The following is a 16,573-nucleotide window of genomic DNA, read 5'->3' as shown; positions in this document are numbered from 1 at the left end:
ATATATATATATACCCCGTCCTGTCATCATTATATACATTATATATCATATGTCTATATACACTGCTCTCTTATATCTCATATATATATATATACCCCCGTCCTGTCATCATTATATACATTATATATCATATGTCTATATACACTGCTCTCTTATATCTCATATATATATATATACCCCCGTCCTGTCATCATTATATACATTATATATCATATGTCTATATACACTGCTCTCTTATATCTCATATATATATATATACCCCCGTCCTGTCATCATTATATACATTATATATCATATGTCTATATACACTGCTCTCTTATATCTCATATATATATATATACCCCGTCCTGTCATCATTATATACATTATATATCATATGTCTATATACACTGCTCTCTTATATCTCATATATATATATACCCCGTCCTGTCATCATTATATACATTATATATCATATGTCTATATACACTGCTCTCTTATATCTCATATATATATATATACCCCCGTCCTGTCATCATTATATACATTATATATCATATGTCTATATACACTGCTCTCTTATATCTCATATATATATATATATACCCCCGTCCTGTCATCATTATATACATTATATATCATATGTCTATATACACTGCTCTCTTATATCTCATATATATATATATACCCCCGTCCTGTCATCATTATATACATTATATATCATATGTCTATATACACTGCTCTCTTATATCTCATATATATATATACCCCGTCCTGTCATCATTATATACATTATATATCATATGTCTATATACACTGCTCTCTTATATCTCATATATATATATACCCCGTCCTGTCATCATTATATACATTATATATCATATGTCTATATACACTGCTCTCTTATATCTCATATATATATATACCCCGTCCTGTCATCATTATATACATTATATATCATATGTCTATATACACTGCTCTCTTATATCTCATATATATATATATATACCCCCGTCCTGTCATCATTATATACATTATATATCATATGTCTATATACACTGCTCTCTTATATCTCATATATATATATACCCCGTCCTGTCATCATTATATACATTATATATCATATGTCTATATACACTGCTCTCTTATATCTCATATATATATATATACCCCGTCCTGTCATCATTATATACATTATATATCATATGTCTATATACACTGCTCTCTTATATCTCATATATATATATATATATATATACCCCCGTCCTGTCATCAGTATATACATTATATATCATATGTCTATATACACCGCTCTCTTATATCTCATATATATATATACACCCCGTCCTGTCATCATTATATACATTATATATCATATGTCTATATACACTGCTCTCTTATATCTCATATATATATATATATACCCCCGTCCTGTCATCATTATATACATTATATATCATATGTCTATATACACTGCTCTCTTATATCTCATATATATATATACCCCGTCCTGTCATCATTATATACATTATATATCATATGTCTATATACACTGCTCTCTTATATCTCATATATATATATACACCCCGTCCTGTCATCATTATATACATTATATATCATATGTCTATATACACTGCTCTCTTATATCTCATATATATATATATATATACCCCGTCCTGTCATCATTATATACATTATATATCATATGTCTATATACACTGCTCTCTTATATCTCATATATATATATACACCCCCCGTCCTGTCATCATTATATACATTATATATCATATGTCTATATACACTGCTCTCTTATATCTCATATATATATATATACCCCGTCCTGTCATCATTATATACATTATATATCATATGTCTATATACACTGCTCTCTTATATCTCATATATATATATACCCCCGTCCTGTCATCATTATATACATTATATATCATATGTCTATATACACTGCTCTCTTATATCTCATATATATATACACCCCGTCCTGTCATCATTATATACATTATATATCATATGTCTATATACACTGCTCTCTTATATCTCATATATATATATACACCCCGTCCTGTCATCATTATATACATTATATATCATATGTCTATATACACTGCTCTCTTATATCTCATATATATATATACACCCCGTCCTGTCATCATTATATACATTATATATCATATGTCTATATACACTGCTCTCTTATATCTCATATATATATATATACCCCGTCCTGTCATCATTATATGCATTATATATCATATGTCTATATACACTGCTCTCCTATATCTCATATATATATATATACCCCGTCCTGTCATCATTATATACATTATATATCATATGTCTATATACACTGCTCTCTTATATCTCATATATATTTATACCCCCGTCCTGTCATCATTATATACATTATATATCATATGTCTATATACACTGCTCTCTTATATCTCATATATATATATACCCCCGTCCTGTCATCATTATATACATTATATATCATATGTCTATATACACTGCTCTCTTATATCTCATATATATATATATATACCCCCGTCCTGTCATCATTATATACATTATATATCATATGTCTATATACACTGCTCTCTTATATCTCATATATATATATATACCCCGTCCTGTCATCATTATATACATTATATATCATATGTCTATATACACTGCTCTCTTATATCTCATATATATATATATACCCCGTCCTGTCATCAGTATATACATTATATATCATATGTCTATATACACTGCTCTCTTATATCTCATATATATATATACCCCGTCCTGTCATCATTATATACATTATATATCATATGTCTATATACACTGCTCTCTTATATCTCATATATATATATATACCCCCGTCCTGTCATCAGTATATACATTATATATCATATGTCTATATACACTGCTCTCTTATATCTCATATATATATATATACCCCCGTCCTGTCATCATTATATACATTATATATCATATGTCTATATACACTGCTCTCTTATATCTCATATATATATATATACCCCCGTCCTGTCATCATTATATACATTATATATCATATGTCTATATACACTGCTCTCTTATATCTCATATATATATATATACCCCGTCCTGTCATCATTATATGCATTATATATCATATGTCTATATACACTGCTCTCTTATATCTCATATATATATATACACCCCCGTCCTGTCATCATTATATACATTATATATCATATGTCTATATACACTGCTCTCTTATATCTCATATATATATATATACCCCGTCCTGTCATCATTATATACATTATATATCATATGTCTATATACACTGCTCTCTTATATCTCATATATATATATATATACACCCCGTCCTGTCATCATTATATACATTATATATCATATGTCTATATACACTGCTCTCTTATATCTCATATATATATATATATACCCCCGTCCTGTCATCATTATATACATTATATATCATATGTCTATATACACTGCTCTCTTATATCTCATATATATATATACACCCCCGTCACGACGTCTTCTGCTCTTCTCCCTCCGGTCATTCATCCTGTCTGTCTTGTGTTACAGAGAGCAGTAAACCCGGACGCCCCGTGGCCTAACATCACTTCTCCTCTCCCCGAGATGTCCCGCTATTTACAATGAATAGCAAGGAGTGTGCCGAGGTGTCAGGTGAGATTATACCCCTGTACTGAGGTGTCAGGTGAGATTATACCCCTGCACTGAGGTCTCAGGCAAGATTATACCACTGTACTGAGGTCTCAAGTGAGATTATACCCCTGTACTGAGGTGTCAGGTGAGATTATACCCATGTACTGAGGTCTCGGGTGAGATTATACCCCTGTACTGAGGTGTCAGGTGAGATTATACCCCTGTACTGAGGTGTTAGGTGAGATTATACCCTTATCTGAGGTGTCAAGTGAGATTATACCCCTGTACTGAGGTGTTAGGTGAGATTATACCCCTGTACTGAGGTGTCAGGTGAGATTATACCCCTGTACTGAGGTCTCAGGTGAGATTATACCCCTGTACTGAGGTGTCAGGTGAGATTATACCCCTGTACTGATGTGTCAGGTGAGATTATACCCCTGTACTGAGGTCTCAGGTGAGATTATACCCCTGTACTGAGGTCTCAGGTGAGATTATACCCCTGTACTGAGGTCTCAGGTGAGATTATATCCCTATACTGGCGTGTCAGGTGAGATTATACCCCTATACTGAGGTGTCAGGTGAGATTATACGCCTAATACTGAGGTGTCAGGTGATATTATACCTCTGTACTGAGGTGTCATGTGAGATTATACACCTATACTAAGGTGTCAACTGAGATTATACCCTTGTACTGAGGTCTCAGGTGATAATATACCCCTGTACTGAGGTCTCAGGTGATATTATACCCCTGTACTGAGGTCTCAGGTGATATTATACCCCTGTACTGAGGTCTCAGGTGAGATTATACCCCTGTACTGAGGTCTCAGGGTAGATTATACCCCTGTACTGAGGTCTCAGGGTAGATTATACCCCTGTACTGAGGTCTCAGGGTAGATTATACCCCTGTACTGAGGTCTCAGGGTAGATTATAACCCTGTACTGAGGTCTCAGGGTAGATTATACCCCTGTACTGAGGTCTCAGGGTAGATTATACCCCTGTACTGAGGTCTCAGGGTAGATTATACCCCTGTACTGAGGTCTCAGGGTAGATTATACCCCTGTACTGAGGTCTCAGGGTAGATTATACCCCTGTACTGAGGTTTTAGGTGACATTATACCCCTGTTCTGAGGTCTCAGGTGAGATTATACCCCTGTACTGAGGTCTCAGGTGAGATTATACCCCTGTACTGAGTGCTCTGGTGAGATTATACCCCTGTACTGTGTGCTACGGTGAGATTATACCCCTGTACTGAGTGCTCCGGTGAGATTATACCCCTGTACTGAGTGCTCTGGTGAGATTATACCCCTGTACTGTGTACTCCGGTGAGATTATACCCCTGTACTGAGGTCTCAGGTGATATTATACCCCTGTACTGAGGTCTCAGGTGATATTATATCCCTGTACCTAGGTCTCGGGTGATATTATAGCCCTGTACTGAGGTCTCGGGTTAGATTATAACCCATTACTAAGAATTCAAGTGAGATTATACCCCTGTTCTGAGGTGTTAGGTGAGATTATACCCCTATCTGAGGTGTCAAGTGAGATTATACCCCTGTACTGAGGTTTTAGGTGATATTATACCCCTGTACTGAGGTCTCAGGTGAGATTATACCCCTATACTGAGGTCTCGGGGTAGATTATACCCCTGTACTGAGGTCTCAGGGTAGATTATACCCCATTACTAAGAATTCAAGTGAGATTATACCCCTATCTGAGGTGTAAAGTGAGATTATACCCCTGTACTGAGGTCTCGGGTTAGATTATACCCCATTACTAAGAATTCAAGTGAGATTATACCCCTGTACTGAGGTGTTAGGTGAGATTATACCCCTATCTGAGGTGTCAAGTGAGATTATACCCCTGTACTGAGGTCTCAGGTGATATTATACCCCTGTACTGAGGTGTCAGGTGATATTATACCCCTGTACTGAGGTCTCAGGTGAGATTATACCCCTATACTGAGGTCTCAGGGTAGATTATACCTCTGTACTGAGGTCTCAGGGTAGATTATACCCCTGTACTGAGGTCTCAGGTGAGATTATACCCCTGTTCTGAGGTCTCAGGTGAGATTATACCCCTGTACTGAGGTCTCGGGTGAGATTATACCCCTGTACTGAGGTCTCAGGTTAGATTATACCACTCACTGTACTGAGGTGTCATGTGAGATTATACCCCTGTATTTAGGGCTCAGGTTAGATTATACCCATATATTTAGGTCTCAGGTGAGATTATACCCCTGTACTGAGGTCCCAGGTGATATACCCCTGTACTGAGGTCTCAGGTGAGATTATACCCCTGTATTTAGGGCTCAGGTGAGATTATAAACCTGTACTGAGGGCTCAGGTGAGATTATACCCCTGTACTGAGGTGACAGGTGAGATTTTACCCCTGTACTGATGTCTCCGGTTAGATTATATCTCTGTAATGTGGTCTCCGGTGAGAATATACCTCTGTACTGAGGTCTCAGGTGAGATTATTCCCCTGTACTGAGGTCTCAGGTGAGATTATACTCCTGTACTGAGGGCTCAAGTGAGATTATACCCCTGTACTGAGGGCTCAGGTGAGATTATACCCCTGTACTGAGGGCTCAGGTGAGATTATACCCCTGTACTGAGGGCTCAGGTGAGATTATACCCCTGTACTGAGGGCTCAGGTGAGATTATACCCCTGTACTGAGGGCTCAGGTGAGATTAAACCCTTGTACTGAGGGCTCAGGTATGATTATACCCCTGTACTGAGGGCTCAGGTGAGATTATACCCCTGTACTGAGGTGCCAGGTGAGATTATACCCCTGTACTGAGGTGCCAGGTGAGATTATATCCCTGTACTGAGGTGTCAGGTCAGATTATACTCCTCTACTGAGGTTTCGGGTTAGATTATACCCCATTACTAAGTATTCAGGTGAGATTATACCCCTGTATTTAGGTCTCAGGTGATATTATACTCCTGTACTGAGGACTCAGGTGAGTCTATACCCCTGTATTTAGAGCTCAGGTTAGATTATACCCCTGTATTTAGGGCTCAGGTTAGATTATACCCCTGTACTGAGGTCTCAGGTGATATTATACCCCTGTACTGAGGTGTTAGGTGAGATTATACCCCTATACTGACCTGTCAAGTGAGATTATACCCCTATACTGAGGTCTCGGGGTAGATTATATCCCTGTGCTAAAGTCTCAGGGTAGATTATACCCCTTTACTGAGGTCTCAAGTGAGATTATACCCCTTTACTGAGGTCTCAAGTGAGATTATACCCCTGTACTGAGGTCTCAGGTGAGATTATACCCCTGTACTGAGGTCTCAGGTGAGATTATACCCCATTACTGAGGTATCAAGTGAGATTATACCCCTATACTGAGGTCTCAGGCTAGATTATACCCCTTTACTGAGGTCTCAGGTGAGATTATGCCCCTGTTCTGAGGTCTCAGGTGAGATTATACCCCTGTACTGAGGTCTCAGGTGAGATTATACCCCTATACTGAGGTGTCAGGTTAGATTATACCACTGTTCTGAGGTCTCAGGTGAGATTATACCCCTGTATTTAGGGCTCAGGTGAGATTATAAACCTGTACTGAGGGCTCAGGTGAGATTATACCCCTGTACTGAGGTCTCAGGATAGAATATACCCCTGTACTGAGGTCTCCGTTTAGATTATATCCCTGTACTGAAGTCTCCGTTTAAATTATATCCCTGTACTGAGGTGTCAGGTGAGATTATACCCCTGTACTGAGGTCTCACGTGAGATTACACCCCTGTACTGAGGTTTAGGTGAGATTATACCCCTGTACTGAGGTTTTAGGTGAGATTATACCCCTGTACTGAGTTTTTAGGTGAGATTATACCCCTGTACTGAGTGCTCCAGTGATATTATACCCCTGTACTGAGGTTTTAGGTGAGATTATACCCCTGTACTGAGGTTTTAGGTGAGATTATACCCTTGTACTGAGGAGTCAGGTGAGATTATACCCCAGTACTGAGGTGTCAGGTGAGATTATACCCCTGCACTGAGGTGTCAGGTGAGATTATACCCCTGTGCTGTGGTGTCAGGTTAGATTATTCACCTGTACTGAGGTGTCATGTGAGATTATAGCCCTATAAAGAGGTATCAAGTGAGATTATTCCCCTGTACTGAGGTCTCAGGTGAGATTATTCCCCTGTACTGAGGTCTCAGGTGAGATTATGTCCCTGTACTGATGTCTCAGGTGATATTATACACCTGTACTGAGGTATCAAGTGAGATTATACCCCTATACAGAGGTCTCAGTCTAGAGTATACCACTGTTCTGAGGTCTCAGGTGAGATTATTCCCCTGTACTGAGGTCTCAGGTGAGATTATTCCCCTGTACTGAGGTCTCAGGTGAGATTATTCCCCTGTACTGAGGTCTCAGGTGAGATTATTCCCCTGTACTGAGGTCTCAGGTGAGATTATTCCCCTGTACTGAGGTGTCAGGGTAGATTATACCCCTTTACTGAGGTCTCAAGTGAGATTATACCCCTGTTCTGAGGTCTCAGGTGAGATTATACCCCTGTACTGAGGTCTCGGGTGAGATTATACCCCTGTACTGAGGTCTCAGGTGAGATTATACCCCTATACTGAGGTCTCAGGTTAGATTATACCACTCACTGTACTGAGGTGTCAGGTGAGATTATACCCCTGTATTTAGGGCTCAGGTTAGATTATACCCCTGTATTTAGGGCTCAAGATAGATTATACCCCTGTACTGAGGTCTCAGGTGATATTATACCCCTGTACTGAGGGCTCAGGTGAGATTATACCCCTGTACTGAGGTCTCAGGTGAGATTATACCCCTGTGCTGAGGTATCAAGTGAGATTATATCCCTGTACTGAGGTCTCAGGTGAGATTATACCCCTGTACTGAGAACTCAGGCTAGACTATACATCTGTTCTGAGGTCTCAGATGAGATTATACCCCTGTACTGAGGTCTCATGTGAGATTATACCCCTGTACTGAGGTCTCATGTGAGATTATACCCCTATACCGAGGTCTCAGGTGAGATTATACCCCTGTACTGAGGTCTCAGGTGAGATTATACCCCTGTACTGAGGTCTCAGGTGAGATTATGCCCCTGTACTGAGGTCTCAGGTGAGATTATGCTCCTGTATTGAGGTCTCAGGTGATATTATACCCCTGTACTGAGGTTTTAGGTGAGATTATACCCCTGTACTGAGGTTTTAGGTGAGATTAGACCACTGTACTGAGGTTTTAGGTGAGATTATACCACTGTACTGAGGTCTCAGGTGAGATTATACCCCTGTACTGAGGTCTCAGGTGAGATTATACCCCTGTACTGAGGTCTCAGGTGAGATTATACCCCTGTACTGAGGTTTTAGGTGAGATTATACCCCTGTACTGAGGTTTTAGGTGAGATTATACCACTGTACTGAGGTTTTAGGTGAGATTATACCACTGTACTGAGGTTTTAGGTGAGATTATACCCCTACACAGTTTTATTTTGTATCTTTTTAATTGTTTCAGAAAACGGCCACCATATTAAGGTTTTTCTACCCAAGAAGCTGCTGGAGTGTTTACCTAGGTGTACGGCTTTACCAAAAGAGAGGCTGCGCTGGAACACCAATGAGGTACGCACAGAGCGACAAGTCACTACCTCCCCTACAGCCTGTGACTACACATCACATCAGCACACTCATATCCTGAAATACTCTGTGCAGCTGAAAACGTCATCCCCTCCTGACATCATGACATGACACCTCCCCTATCACCGGCAGCCCGCCCTCACTGACGCAGTCACTTGTGGACGTCTGATAATCCTGTGATGTCATGCTGCTGGCCTCTCCCGGCATATTGTACTATTTGCACCTATTCCGTGAACGTCTCTAATCTTCATAATCTGCGCAGCATGACGCCCTCGGTGACCTTCAGATATTTACGTGGTCGTTTCTTTTTCTGCAGGAGATCGCCTCTTACCTTATTACATTTGAGAAGCATGATGAGTGGCTATCCTGCGCACCCAAAACCAGGTTAGTCCCCGATTGTGATGATGTCACCCATGTAATCTGTGGGCGGACAGCGGTGGTCACCCGGCTTCCCTGTCATCACATGACGTCACTAACCCCTTTATATAAAGTGACTGTCCCTTTAATTCTGCTCGGCCTGACATAGTGGCTGCTTTTCCTTAGGCTGTGTTCACATCAGCGTTGGTTTACGTTGAGGGGTTCCCTCTGAGCTTTCCGTCGGGGGAACCCCTCAACGGAAAGGCAAACGCAAACCTCTGCTTCCGTTTGAAACACCATTGATCTCAATGGTGACGGAAACGTTGCTAATGCTTTCCGTTTGTCACCAATGTGAAAGGGTTACGTTTTTTTTACGGAATCAATAGCGCAGTCGACTGAATCCCTCAACGGAAACCAGCGCTGGTGTGAACAGGGCCTTACTACTTATTTTCCTCTATGTATCAGACCCCAGAACGGCTCCATCATCCTGTACAACCGCAAGAAGGTGAAATATCGGAAAGACGGCTACTGCTGGAAGAAGCGCAAGGACGGCAAGACGACTCGAGAAGATCACATGAAACTGAAGGTGCAGGGGATGGAGGTGAGTCCTGCACATTTTACGACCGGTACCGCACATTTTACGACCGGTCTCGCTTGTTTTACGACCGGTCCCGGCCGTTTTATGACCGGTCCCGCCCTTTTTTCGCCCGGTCCCGCCCTTTTTTCGCCCGGTCCCGCCCTTTTTCCGCCCGGTCCCGCCCTTTTTTCGCCCGGCCCCGCCCTTTTCTCGCCCGGCCCCGCCCTTTTTTCGCCCGGTCCCGCCCTTTTTCGGGCCCGCCCCTTTTTACGACCGGTCCCGCCTCTTTTACGACCGGTCCCCCCTTTTACGGTCGGTCCCGCCCCTTTAACAAACGGTCCCGCCCCTTTCACGGATGGCCCCGCCCCTTTCACGAACGGTCCCGCCCCTTTCACGGGCGATCCCGGACCTTTTACGGACCGTCGCGCCCCTTTTACGACCCGTCGCGGCCCTTTTACGACCCGTCGCGGCCCTTTTACGACCCGTCGCGCCCCTTTTACGACCCGTCGCGCCCCTTTTACGACCCGTCGCGCCCCTTTTACGACCCGTCGCGCCCCTTTTACGACCCGTCGCGCCCCTTTTACGACCCGTCGCGCCCCTTTTACGACCCGTCGCGCCCCTTTTACGACCCGTCGCGCCCCTTTTACGACCCGTCGCGCCCCTTTTACGACCCGTCGCGCCCCTTTTACGACCCGTCGCGCCCCTTTTACGACCCGTCGCGCCCCTTTTACGACCCGTCGCGCCCCTTTTACGACCCGTCGCGCCCCTTTTACGACCCGTCGCGCCCCTTTTACGACCCGTCCCCGCCCCTTTTACGACCCGTCCCCGCCCCTTTTACTGAAGTGGGCATGAGGCCTTCCAGTCCTGCAAATTTTACGACCGGTCCCGCACATTACCGGTCCCGCACCTTTTCCTACCGGTCCTGCACATTTTTCTACCCGGTGACGAGGTGTAAATGGGGTGTTAATCCTGAGATAAGACGCCGGCCGGACCCTGAAGACCCACAAGTCTCCATCGTCTGTGTGACGCTTCCTCGCTCTGTCTCCTCAGTGTCTGTACGGCTGCTACGTCCACTCATCCATCGTCCCCACATTTCACCGCCGCTGCTACTGGCTCCTGCAGGTGAGTGATCGCCCTGATCAATGATTTATTGAAGGAGCTGTAACCTCTTCGTAATATAAACCTTTTGTGTCTTCTATTTCTCGATGCAGCCTGCAGTGTAAAGAATGGCGGTTTTCATTCTGGTTGTCATGACTACATCTAAACTCGTGTATAGATCTCTATTGTAGTTGTTTCTTTTATTGTGTGAATTTTCTCCTCATTAAACATCACAAATAAAGAATTACAGATTCTCCGGCTCCTAGAGTACAATCCACCCAAATAAAACCTCAAACCTCCGCAGATCATTTCATCCAATACATTTTAATTATCAGCGGAACTTAAATACATTTTCTATGTTGGACAGAGTAGTGTTTTTACATGTATACATATAGACCTAAGACTCGACTAAGCCATGACCTCCATCCTTTACACTGCAGGCTGTATCCAGAGAACTGAAATGTAGAGCAACTCAGGCACAAGGTCTATATTACAAAGTGACTTCTCTTATTTTATGACTTATTATGTTCCCGGTCTTGTGGGGTGTTAGTCCCTGGGGGGACATTCGGTGACCGGCAGCAGGGTCATGGACGTCCAAGGCTCTTTGATGTGCGGGGGAGGGGAGTCTTGCCCGTCTGGCTTGATCCCGCAGAAGATCTGCTATACCGCAAACTGCTGAAAAAGTTACTGCCGCAATGATAGAAAATGTCTGGACACGCAGAGCATCGCAGCTTCCAGTGTATGGAGCCGTGAACCCGCAGACCGGTCAGAGCGCCCATACTGACCCCGGACCACCGCCAAAAGCGCCTACAATGGTCATGTGATCATCAGAACTGGAGCAATGGAAGGAGACGCCTGGTCTGATGAATCACGTGTTACATCATGTAGACGGCCGGGTGCGCGTGCGTCACTAATGCCCCAGCCACACTGCAGGATAACGCCCCTCCCCACCACACTGCAGGATAACGCCCCCCTCCGCCACACTGCAGGATAACGCCCCCCTCCGCCACACTGCAGGATAACGCCCCCCTCCGCCACACTGCAGGATAACGCCCCCCCCGCCACACTGCAGGATAACGCCCCCCCCGCCACACTGCAGGATAACGCCCCCCCCGCCACACTGCAGGATAACGCCCCCCCCGCCACACTGCAGGATAACGCCCCCCCCCGCCACACTGCAGGATAACGCCCCCCCCGCCACACTGCAGGATAACGCCCCCCCGCCACACTGCAGGATAACGCCCCCCCCGCCACACTGCAGGATAACGCCCCCCCCGCCACACTGCAGGATAACGCCCCCCCCGCCACACTGCAGGATAACGCCCCCCCCGCCACACTGCAGGATAACGCCCCCCCCGCCACACTGCAGGATAACGCCCCCCCCCCACAATGCAGGATAACGCCCGCCCCCCACCACACTGCAGGATAACGCCCCCCCCCCCCCCCCGCCACACTGCAGGATAACGCTCCTCCCCGCCACACTGCAGGATAACGCCCCTCCCCGCCACACTGCAGGATAACGCCCCCCGCCACACTGCAGGATAACGCCCCCCCCGCCACACTGCAGGATAACGCCCCCCCCGCCACACTGCAGGATAACGCCCCTCCCCGCCACACTGCAGGATAACGCCCCTCCCCGCCACACTGCAGGATAACGCCCCCCCCGCCACACTGCAGGATAACGCCCCCCCCGCCACACTGCAGGATAACGCCCCCCCCGCCACACTGCAGGATAACGCCCCCCCCGCCACACTGCAGGATAACGCCCCCCCGCCACACTGCAGGATAACGCCCCCCCGCCACACTGCAGGATAACGCCCCCCCCGCCACACTGCAGGATAACGCCCCCCCCGCCACACTGCAGGATAACGCCCCCCCCGCCACACTGCAGGATAACGCCCCCCCCGCCACACTGCAGGATAACGCCCCCCCCGCCACACTGCAGGATAACGCCCCCCCCGCCACACTGCAGGATAACGCCCCCCCGCCACACTGCAGGATAACGCCCCCCCCGCCACACTGCAGGATAACGCCCCCCCCGCCACACTGCAGGATAACGCCCCCCCCGCCACACTGCAGGATAACGCCCCCCCCGCCACACTGCAGGATAACGCCCCCCCCCGCCACACTGCAGGATAACGCCCCCCCCCGCCACACTGCAGGATAACGCCCCCCCGCCACACTGCAGGATAACGCCCCCCCCGCCACACTGCAGGATAACGCCCCCCCCGCCACACTGCAGGATAACGCCCCCCCCGCCACACTGCAGGATAACGCCCCCCGCCACACTGCAGGATAACGCCCCCCGCCACACTGCAGGATAACGCCCCCCGCCACACTGCAGGATAACGCCCCCCGCCACACTGCAGGATAACGCCCCCCGCCACACTGCAGGATAACGCCCCCCGCCACACTGCAGGATAACGCCCCCCGCCACACTGCAGGATAACGCCCCCCGCCACACTGCAGGATAACGCCCCCGCCACACTGCATGATAACGCCCCCGCCACACTGCAGGATAACGCCCCCGCCACACTGCAGGATAACGCCCCCGCCACACTGCAGGATAATGCCCCCGCCACACTGCAGGATAATGCCCCCGCCACACTGCAGACATTGTCCAGGAATATTGAGGAACACGACAAAGACTTCAAGATGTTGTCTCTAAATTCCCCAGATCTCAATCTGATCGATCAAGTCCGATCCCTGGAGTCCGCACCTCACACCTTACAGGATCTGGTGCCAACGTCTTTGTTGGAAGGGTCAGAGCCGTTTTGGTGGGTAAAGGGGGACCACACATTATTAGGCAGGTGGTTTAATGTTCTGGCTCATCGGTGTACTCTGTGGTGTTGTTTTCTGGATACTGCAGTTAGTCATGTGGCCATGGGGGGTCCTCAGTGAGACACAGCTGACTCTTAATACAGCTCTCCTGTCTCTCCATCACTTTAGTTGGTTACCGTTCCTCTTTGTTTAATTCTTCCTGATATCTTCTGATAATTGCCACATCTCCGCATAGGTGAAGTAGAATGAAGTCATGTCGGTGATGGACGGGGTTAAGAAATAAAGACTATGACTAGAGAAAGCGTGGGGATCACTGAGCATCAAGTCCGCTTTAGTGATTATAGGAGAAATGGACCTTGAGTGAACCATCTCTCATTATTTACAGAACCCCGATATTGTCCTAGTTCACTATCTGAATGTCCCGGCCATTGAAGACTGCGGGAAGATCTGTGGTCCCATCCTCTGCTCGACCAGCAGTGACCGAAAGGAATGGATGAAGTGGAGCAAGGAAGAGCTAATCAGTCAACTGAAGCCCATGTGTAAGAGACAGGAGGGTGAAGGGAGGTGATCAGTATATAGGACATGTGTAAGACAGGAGGGTGAAGGGAGGGGATCAGTATATAGAAGAACATGTGTAAGAGACAGGAGGGTGAAGGGAGGGGATCAGTATATAGAAGAACATGTGTAAGAGACAGGAGGGTGAAGGGAGGGGATCAGTATATGTAGGGACATGTGTAAGAGACAGGAGGGTGAAGGGAGGGGATCAGTGTATAGAAGATCATGTGTAAGGGACAGGAGGGTGAAGGGAGGTGATCAGTATATAGAGGGACATGTGTAAGAGACAGGAGGGTGAAGGGAGGGGATCAGTATATAGAAGGACATGTATAAGAGACAGGAGGGTGAAGGGAGGTGATCGGTATATAGAAGGACATGTGTAAGAGACAGGAGGTTGAAGGGAGGTGATCAGTATATAGAAGCTCATGTGTGAGAGACAGGAGTGTGAAGGGAGGTGATCAGTATATAGAGGGACATGTGTAAGAGACAGGAGGGTGAAGGGAGGTGATCGGTATATAGAAGGACATGTGTAAGAGACAGGAGGGTGAAGGGAGGTGATCAGTATATAGGACATGTGTAAGACAGGAGGGTGAAGGGAGGGGATCAGTATATAGAAGAACATGTGTAAGAGACAGGAGGGTGAAGGGAGGGGATCAGTATATAGAAGAACATGTGTAAGAGACAGGAGGGTGAAGGGAGGGGATCAGTATATAGAAGGTAATGTGTAAGAGACAGGAGGGTGAAGGGAGGTGATCAGTATATAGAGGGACATGTGTAAGAGACAGGCGGGTGAAAGGAGGTGATCAGTATATAGAGGGACATGTGTAAGAGACAGGAGGGTGAAGGGAGGTGATCAGTATATAGAAGGTCATGTGTAAGAGACAGGAGGGTGAAGGGAGGGGATCAGTATATAAAGGGATATGTGTAAGAGACAGGAGGGTGAAGGGAGGGGATCAGTATATAGAAGGACATGTAAGAGACAGGAGGGTGAAGGGAGGTGATCTGTATATAGAGGGACATGTGTAAGAGACAGGCGGGTGAAGGGAGGTGATCAGTATATAGAAGGTCATGTGTAAGAGACAGGAGGGTGAAGGTAGGTGATCGGTATATAGAAGGACATGTGTAAGAGACAGGAGGGTGAAGGGAGGGGATCAGTATATAGAAGGATGTGTAAGAGACAGGAGGGTGAATGGAGGTGATCAGTGTATAGAGGGACATGTGTAAGAGACAGGAGGGTGAAGGGAGGTGATCAGTATATAGAAGGACATGTGTATGAGACAGGAGAGTGAAGGGAGGGGGATCAGTATATGGAATGATGTGTAAGAGACAGGAGGGTGAAGGGAGGGGATCAGTATATAGAGGGACATGTGTAAGAGACAGCATGGTGAAGGGAGGGAATCAGTATATAGAAGGACATGTGTAATAGACAGGAGGGTGAAGGGAGGGCATCAGTATATAGAAGGACATGTGTAAGAGACAGGAGGGTGAAGGGAGGGGATCAGTATATAGAAGGATGTGTAAGAGACAGGAGGGTGAAGGGAGGTGATCAGTATATAGAAGGATGTGTAAGAGACAGCATGGTGAAGGGAGGGAATCAGTATATAGAAGGACATGTGTAATAGACAGGAGGGTGAAGGGAGGGCATCAGTATATAGAAGGACATGTGTAAGAGACAGGAGGGTGAAGGGAGGTGATCAGTATATAGAAGGATGTGTAAGAGACAGGAGGGTGAAGGGAAGCGATCAGTATATAGAAGGATGTGTAAGAGACAGGAGGGTGAAGGGAGGGGATCAGTATATAGAAGGACATGTGTAAGAGACAGGAGGGTGAAGGGAGGGGATCAGTATATAGAAGCTCATGTGTAAGAGACAGGAGGGTGAAGGGAGGGGATCAGTATATAGAAGCTCATGTGTAAGACAGA

The 16,573-nt window shown here is 45.8% G+C and overlaps 1 protein-coding gene across 1 annotated transcript in view; it reads left to right on the top strand.

The window, feature by feature from the left end:
* Positions 1-3,589: 3,589 nt before the first annotated feature.
* Positions 3,590-16,573, top strand: part of CAMTA2 (calmodulin binding transcription activator 2) — a 91,296-nt gene continuing 78,312 nt past the window's right edge. The window contains exons 1-6 of the mRNA XM_075847366.1: positions 3,590-3,687; positions 9,166-9,269; positions 9,601-9,668; positions 10,107-10,242; positions 11,269-11,340; positions 14,483-14,636. Of these exons, the coding sequence (XP_075703481.1) occupies positions 3,657-3,687; positions 9,166-9,269; positions 9,601-9,668; positions 10,107-10,242; positions 11,269-11,340; positions 14,483-14,636 (565 nt within the window). The 5' untranslated portion in view covers positions 3,590-3,656. The remainder of the gene's footprint in view (positions 3,688-9,165; positions 9,270-9,600; positions 9,669-10,106; positions 10,243-11,268; positions 11,341-14,482; positions 14,637-16,573) is intronic.

This window comes from Rhinoderma darwinii (assembly GCF_050947455.1).
Source record: "Rhinoderma darwinii isolate aRhiDar2 chromosome 3 unlocalized genomic scaffold, aRhiDar2.hap1 SUPER_3_unloc_2, whole genome shotgun sequence".
NCBI classification, from domain to species: Eukaryota; Metazoa; Chordata; class Amphibia; order Anura; family Rhinodermatidae; genus Rhinoderma; species Rhinoderma darwinii.
Note: the sequence above shows the minus strand (reverse complement) of the source record. Positions and strands in the feature narration are given on the sequence as shown.